At 37.9% G+C, this 8,575-nt stretch overlaps 1 protein-coding gene across 1 annotated transcript; it reads left to right on the forward strand.

Annotated features, from left to right (window-relative positions):
• The first annotated feature begins 7,491 nt into the window (after positions 1 to 7,491).
• LOC110113610 (thaumatin-like protein) lies at positions 7,492 to 8,310 on the forward strand. The gene has a single exon (XM_020846254.2). It carries the CDS (start codon positions 7,492 to 7,494, stop codon positions 8,248 to 8,250), a length of 759 nt encoding a protein of 252 aa, XP_020701913.1. The 3' UTR covers positions 8,251 to 8,310.
• The last annotated feature ends 265 nt before the right edge of the window (positions 8,311 to 8,575 follow it).

Consider the following 8,575-nt stretch of genomic DNA (forward strand, 5'->3'; position numbering starts at 1 on the left):
CATCTAGGCCCCTAAAGGTTTTCTAAGTTTTAGTAAACTTACAGCACCGGGGGCTACGACCCGGTGGTTCCGCCCGTAGCGCCCCTACCAGATGGGTGGGGACGATTGATGCTTGGGTCCGGTTGTCCTAGCTCCAGCTCCAAGTGCTCCTTGTCCATTGCTTTCCAAAAGGTACCTCGCAATACAAAAGAAGGGTGTATTAGAGCAGTTCTATAAGCGAATGATTATGTAAGGAAATGAAAGTGCAGTAAGAAAAAGATGAGAACATACCTTTATTATTTGGCTGAGTCGTTTGTGTTTTGGGTCCTCATTTTGCAAGCGTACAGCCCCGAAAACATAAAAGAAAACGGCGGAGAAAACTAACGAAAAATCAAATACAAAAAAGGGGTGTAGGCATTGTCGTTATTGGACACACTTCGTAAAAGTCAAGTGCATCCTATTATACCAACAATGCCCTTTACTGTTCCCACTCCAAATGAGGCACTTGATATGTTTAAGACCTCTACCCACAAGACCCTCCAAGCAAAGCCTATGACAACTAAGGGAAATAGACTTCTAAAACTGAATTAGAATAAGACTCTCTTTATCTTATACCTATTTGAAAATTTCATATTCAACTTATAAACCAAAACTAAAAAAAAAAAAAGATACTAAAGGACCTCTAGCACAAAACCACCTAAAGTTTAAATCCCAAAATTCTTCCTTAGAAATAAACACTTAGAAAATTTAATTTGAATAAGAAAGCACTAATTGCTTCTAAAAGAAACTAAGGGAGACTCACTACACAAGTCTAATTAACCCTACCGCAATTTGTAAGGATTTCCAACTTAAATGCCACACAACAAACCTATAAAACTCATCTACCAAAAAAATCTTTTCTCTTTTCATTTTGTTTTGACACAAACTCTACAAAAATCTTCTACCGAAATTCCCTCTTTTGACACAAAATTCTACCCAAAATAACTACTAATCAAGTGCCTCTTCCCTCATTTGGAGTGGGGTAGTTTGTGAGAGTTCCTCAAATAAATGGGCACTAAGAAGCCCTCCATTTGAGAAACATTCACAAAACACGTTATAAAACCTCGTCTCAAAACATTTCACAAAACGTTCGACAAAACTTCTCGATATAAAATAATTCATACAAATCCCAACTATAAAGTCATCCACAAAAATCTTTTACTACCAAATATTTCCTAAAGAAAATAAAACTTTCTAACCACAGAGACATTCACAAAACTCTACAATGCAAAAAGAAGAGCTCTTAAAACTTTTCAAAACATCACCTTTCCAACAAAAAAAACTACAAGTAAAAGAGGCTATTCAATTTTACTAACACAAATTTTATATAAAAAAGGTCGAAATCCGCAAATACATGCTACCTCAAATGTTACCGGAAGCAAAACCATTTAGAGTGACATAAACTACTCTTCAATCATAAGTGCACGAGCCATTATTGCCAATTATATATGCGCTATTAGGAAATACTTATAAGTTCGAATATTTCCAAACATGAAAGTAGACAGATTTTTTTTACATTATGACATTAAAAGATACATGTAATTGCAAGTAAGAGGGGTATGTGTTTTTTATGGGAGAAACTAGAGAAATTATCCATGTAATGCTTCAACTTTTCACTTTCTTTTATATCAAACATGAACGAATAAGAATAAAATTACATGGCCCAAGAATTTCCAAACTCAACACTCATGTCAAATGCATTTAGAAATGAGAAAGGAAGCCTTATAATATTATTTTATTCTCAAAGGAAGAGAAAAGAGAGCATGAATTTAAGACATGAGAAATATAACTATTTTTCAACAAATTTCTAACCTCTACCTTCATGAACTATCAAATGTCTCTAAAAGCTTTTACAAATCCACAAGCTTACTTTAGTGATACCCGAACATATGATTTTACAAGTGTTTTAATGCATATCAACCACACTCCTTCAAGTCAACTCATGACAGTAAGTACAAAGTTATACTAATCATATTCTAACCATACATGTTTCAAGACATATGCAAAGTGAACATCAAAATATCATTTATAGGATGTTTAAACTTTGTAAAGAGAAAGACCATCTCAAAATTTTCATGCTTACCTATTTTTCTAAAGCAACAACATTTCATTTTTCCAAATCCTAAGAAGAGAAAGGTAACTCATGCTTGAAACTCTATTTTCAAAAGTAAATAGAAATCATGCTTTGAAATACTCAAATAAATGTTTGGCTCATGACAAAATTTACCCAACAATCCATGCCAAATGCCACGACGAGAAACAAGAGTGATTTTATGACAATTCGTGCATTAAGCCACCTTCATAAGGCCCCATATAATGAGAACTTTTCAATTTTATGAATCAAATGATATATGCATGATGCCAAAATACCACTCTCTTAGCTCCAAATGACCCATGCTCCCATTACAAATAAGCGACAAAGTAAATACTTAGCATGCGTATCTAAGTAAAGAAAAGCTATGACTCCTTTCGATTTGTCGGATTATATAATATGTTTCAAGTACAATTTATATGAATCCATTGTTCACTTCTCAAACAACATAGATCAACACATGGTAGCGAAGTCCACTATGCAAAGTCTCATAAAGCAAAAAAAAAAAGAAGAAAGCTCCCTATAGAAGTCAAGAGAATTAAAGGTGACCACGAAAACTCTATCCATATATATATTTTTTTTAAACAAAATAAGCCCCCACGTATGAACCATTCACAAGCTCTCAAAGCCATAGAGCAATAAATCTACATATTTAAAAGAAACATGCCAATGCCAAAGCCCATGGAATGATAAATCTTTAACTCATAAATGGGATTCCAAACTATATGAAACATGCCACTAACATCAAATTGAAAGTTCGAATATTTAAGTCTAGGTATAAGCTTTAGTTCCATCTATTGATTTACAAAAAGATTTAAAATTTCTAGGCTTCTTCAAAACTATTATGCCGATGCCATGGGTGATAGTTTTTTTTAGAGAAAATTCACGACAGTGCCTACGCGTTAAAAATGATAAAAAGTAACATCTTTATAGGATCAGAAGCTCGCTAAAAGAATAGCATTGAAATAAAATCTAAGAGCTTTAGATTCTACCTAATACAAAAAAAAAAAGAAAAAGAAAGGAAAAAAAAAAAAAAAAAAAAAGAATAATAAACATAGGTAGAAGTGAACTAAAATAAAACCACAATCTCTTGAATACTATATCCAATATTTGAGACAAACTCGTGATCCTCTTGGAGACATAAGAAAGATAGAATGTAAACATATTCCCTTAGTAACCTCTTTGACTAAAGCTTAAATGAACATATTCTCAACAAACATTATTACGAATACATTGTGTGCGTGTTTCGACAAGAAATTGACATGGCTTCTCCTATTTTCCACCATTAACACCTAAGATTCTAGCTTATACAGCATGAACCAAGTAACAACTCAACACAGCAGTTGCTCATTTCTAGCCATATAACTCAACACAACATATTCAGCAATTATAAAGTGCAATCAAATCCTTAAAAGCAAGTGGCAACAAGAGTACAAGAAACCATTGGAAGTCACATGACTTAAACAATTAACCATTCTAAAATACGATTTGCTTTGAGCGAATCTGCACATACAACTATCATCTAAACAAGATGAACACTCTATCAAATCCATTTCATTTGGTCATTGAAAGAGAATAATATATAAAAAAAAAGAAAAAGAAGGAGAGGAAAAGAAGAAAAGAAAGGAAAATAAGAAATCTGGTTGAGAAGTTAATAAACCAAGAAGAGGAAGAGAAGGGTTGAGAAGAAGAGGTGGAAGCAAGAGAAGGAGAAGAAGAAGCTACCTGTAGCCTTGGAGGTCAATCGGCCAAGATAGGGGAGATGAAGCTCGGGTCGCTCGTCCAGGCTGACGTCGGTCAAGGCGACGGGTTCGGCCCTGGAGGTCGGACGGGAGAGGGGAGGCCTAGCCGGCGTCGGGTTCGGTCGGATCTTGCGAAGCCGAGGAGTGAGAGCGGTAGGGAGGCGCTGTCTCGTTTTGGCCTGGAGTCGTGCGAACTGGAGAGGAAGAGAGGGAGAGCGAATGGGTTCCTGGGTGGAAAACGAGAGCCAGAGAGAGAAGGAGCGGGAGAGAGTGAGGTTGCCGAAGGCTTCCTCTCGGTCTTCTAAGCGTCTCCCCATGTCCTGCTTCGCTCGAATCATCGAAATAGCCTTGCGACCTTCTGCTTCTTCGCACAGTCGTTCGAATCGATTACCAATTCAGGGGCTCACGCGACTGAAGTCTGCGATTGCGACAGAACTCGAAATTCGGGGCAATCCGAACCGTCGAGACCATCACTCGATCAGGAAAATAGATTCAAATTAATTAGAAAGTTAGAGGAATTTGGCCAGGATTAAATTGAATCGAAACAGGTCTCATTGGGTTAAAATTAGATTAAACTCGAGCCTGAATTTGACTCAATTCGAATCAATGCGGGTTCGAGCCAGCGCGACGAATCAAATTGCACGAAATTAAATTCAAAACCAATGCTAATTTAAATTGAATCGAGCTCGACGCAATCAAAACAAAAGAATCGAGTCTAATCGAACATAGTCGAGTCGAATTCGGCTCAAATCGGGTCGATTTGAGTTCAAATTGGACTCGACAACGTTCGATTGAATCGATCGAAGATACTCGAGCAAATCCAAGCCAAAATCGAGGTCAACAAACGGACCCCCAACATATGCGGCGAACTATAAGCGAACCGTATATGTTGGCGTTGACCTTCCTAACTCTAGGGCGTCGTCCGAAAATCCACTTTTCCACTTTTTCCTTCGTTTTTCTCTCTCCTCAGCTTTTTCTCTCTCTTCAAAATATCTCATTTCTATATATATCCAGACTGATCGTACTGGACGAACGAGCTTCGTACCGGACGATCCATGAAGAGAGGAATTCCGTCCAGACGAAAAATGACATATCGTCCCTGGCGAAGGGTTCACGGGAGAATTTTCGTCCAGACGATCCAATTTTCGTCCCGACGAATCATACAACCAAAACTGATTTTCTCTGCACAACCTGTACCGATCGTCCCGGACGATCCGACTTCGTCCGGACGAACCTGGAGCAAAAACTGATATTACAAAGGAAGTCCAGGATTAGTTCAGAGTCTGATCAGTATAGGTATTGTTATGTACCTTTTGATTTTTGTACAGTCATGACTTTTCTGTTCTGTCTTTCTTTCTGTTTAAAGCCATGTACTGTTTTGTAGATGATTGTTTTGAGGAAAAGAAAGAAAAAGATAAATTTTTTGTTCCGCTGCATTTGATGTTTTTAGTAGCTCTGTGTTTGTCTGTTTTGAGTTAAATATTTGGAAGATTCAGTTCCAAACCAAATTCCAAAGCTAGATCCTGGTTAGCTTCTCCGTCGCGGCCCGGTGCGAACGGGATCCGTCTCGTCTCGGGTTGGGTCGTGACAATGATTCCTTTGGTTAAGTTCCTTTTTGTTTTAATTATTATTTTGTACTCATGAATAAAAGGTTGTGTTGTGATTGTATGATTCATGAGTAATATACATGATAATTTTGGGAGCAATGATAATATACACTACAGGAAAAGTTGGCAATTTACAATTGATTCGCGGCAGACTTTATGGTAGATTTCTTTTTATCGAAAATGGCATTTGATTTGAAACGAAAATTTTAACCTTTTTTTTTTTGCAGCGGAGATGGCCGTCGTAAATCTGCCACAAGCTGAGTTATAATATAAATAAAAAAAGCTCTCTATTGTGTTTTGCCTCCACAACCGATTGGAAAAGGGAATTATTTTACAAATGGCGTAGGTTCGAATTTCGGACAGGCCAATCAGTCTGTTTAGTTGCTCAGGTAGGGCAGTGGGTAGCTGGTCAGACGCTCGGGCAGGGAAGCGGGCAGCGAGAGTCTTAAACAGGGGTAGCTGGTGAGGTTCAAATTCATGGTTTTTTAATTCACCGCAAATTCATGGTTTTTTTAATTCACTGCAAATCGTCACAAATAATTTTGACTCCATCGCAAATCCACCGCAAATATTTTGCGGTGGATTTTTCGGCCACAAAAAGTAACTTCTAGGTAGTGATATATATATATATATATATATCTAGAATTGTTAGCTCTGATCGCTATTTATTAAAAGAAAAAATAAGAATAATTCTTCCTAATTAAATTCAGGTGCATCACAATGATCATCTTCTTGAAAGAATTCATTCTTTATAATAGCTAACAAATATTCTATTGAAAACAACTTGAATTCCACAAAGCTCTCCCAACATCCTCTGTAGAATTCATTCTTTATAACTTACTTCTACTATATTTTATAAATGCCTCTTCAATTATAAGGAAAGACAATATTTATAATCAAATATAGTAGAATCATTTCAACTAGATTAGTATTTCTCATTGAAATCTTAGTATCTTTTATCTCTTTTTTTATCTATTTCATGTGCTAAATCTTCTTACGATGCTAAGACCTTAGATGGTAGTACTTCAGAAAAATTAGATATGAACATCATTTTTTGGCTAAAAAGTTAACAAATATAATATGCGATTTAAAGATAAAAAATAATTGGATCAGAATTTTCTCCTAAAATATGAAAAATATATGCAAATTAACCCAAGCTTATGTGGTTAATAAAATATGATAAGCTCTTTAGGGTGAAAGTAAAAATGGCTATGAATGCAGCTCACTTTGATCTATTAGTTGAGAGCTTTGACTATCAATCAAGAAGTCTTAAGTTCGAAACTTACATATGTGATGTGTGAATTTATTTGACTTAGGCTTTGTTTAGGACAACTTTTTTATTGCTTTTTAAAGTAATTTTTTGTTTAAATATTAAATTTTTTATACTAAAAAGCTGTTTTAAATAGCAATAAGAAAGTCGTCCAAAACAAATTCTTAATTGTATCGTAAGTCTAAAAATAAACGATGAATATGATATTAATGGGATTAACACTATGTAAGAAAGATAAAATTTGAATGATATTTTGGGATACAAATTATTTTTATTAACATTTAAAATTTGCAAATATTATATGAATAAAATTATATAATAAATTAAAAAAATTTAAATACATGTAAATCCATAAAATTCTTGAGAGCATTTATGAGAACAAATATATTAAAAATATTTCTTTAGATATGTAAATCATTAAGTCAAATTCATAGTTCACACAATCATCCAATAAATCCAGGTGAGCTGCGTGTAGTAAAAAATAAATAATAATGCTCGTTTCATTTTTTTCCATTCTGCCACTCTCCTTCTTTGTGTGGGTTGCTGCAGACTCATTATAACGACACTGTAGAGTTGACCATTTTAAATTTCCTCTGCAAATTATATAATTACAGAAATACCCTATTAAAAATTAGAAAAATTCGGATGGCAGAAATAAAGAAGAGCGACCCCTTCCATCCCCCTATTCCCCCATCTCCTTTACCGTGCAACCGGGGGAGAGAGAGATAGCAGCAGCAGCAGCAGCAGCAGCAGCAGCAAGCAATGTCTTCAAACTTAAGAGATCTCCACCGCATTGCCCCATTTTTCGCCGCCCTCTTCGCCTCAACCTTCTTCGTGGCCAACTCCGCCACCTTAGCCCTCTTCAACAAATGCAAAGAACCTGTTTGGCCGGGCATTCAGCCCAGCGCCGGCAGACCCATCCTCGCCCGCGGAGGCTTCCTCCTCCTCCCCAACCAAGCCTACTCTCTCCGCCTCCCCGACGCCTGGTCTGGCCGCATCTGGGGCCGCCAAGGCTGCTCCTTCGACTCATCCGGCCACGGCCGCTGCGCCACCGGCGACTGCGGCGGAAATCTATACTGCAATGGCCTGGGCGGGACTCCCCCCGCCACTCTCGCCGAGATCACGCTCGGCTCCACTCCCCGCACGCAGGACTTTTACGACGTCAGCCTCGTCGACGGCTACAACCTCGGCCTCTCCATGCGACCCTTTCGCGGTGCGGGTCGCTGCGGTGACGCGGGCTGCGTTAGCGATTTGAACGAGGTGTGTCCAGCCGGGCTGGCCGTTCGGGCCGGGCCGGGTAGTCGGGTCGTGGCGTGTAAGAGTGCTTGCTCGGCTTTCGGATCGCCGAGGTATTGCTGTACGGGGAGCTTCGGGAGTCCGCAACTGTGCAAGCCGACGGCGTACTCTCGGCTGTTTAAGTCGGCGTGTCCGCGAGCGTACTCGTACGCTTATGATGATCCGACGAGTATTCTAACGTGTACGGGTGCGAGTTATCTTGTTACCTTTTGTCCTCATCGCTAGAGGAAGGGTGTGGCCTGATCTGCTTGGGCTGAAGGTTTGATTAGCTTTAATTTAGTTTCGTTTGGGGTGGCTTTTTTGCAGCTTCTTAAAGCAGTTTTTAATTAAAAATCTGTCTTAAGAAGCTATAAGAAAGCCGAGCCAAATGAAGCTTTAGTTATAGTTTACTTTGTTTAGGTGATGGATGACGCCATATATATGTATGTGTGGAACTGGATTTCAGTGAAATTTGGTGATTAGAAGTATTTGACATCATTTACTCTTTGATGTCACATTTGTGGTACTTCGTTGATTCTCGACGGTTTAAAATGTGTTCTTTTTAGTGTTA

This window comes from Dendrobium catenatum, unplaced genomic scaffold, assembly GCF_001605985.2.
Source record: "Dendrobium catenatum unplaced genomic scaffold, ASM160598v2 fragScaff_scaffold_847, whole genome shotgun sequence".
In the NCBI taxonomy this organism is placed as follows: Eukaryota; Viridiplantae; Streptophyta; class Magnoliopsida; order Asparagales; family Orchidaceae; genus Dendrobium; species Dendrobium catenatum.

Bases quoted from the DNA above. Each gene is read 5' to 3' on its own strand.
- LOC110113610 (XM_020846254.2), top strand. From the start codon at position 7,492: ATGTCTTCAAACTTAAGAGATCTCCACCGCATTGCCCCATTTTTCGCC.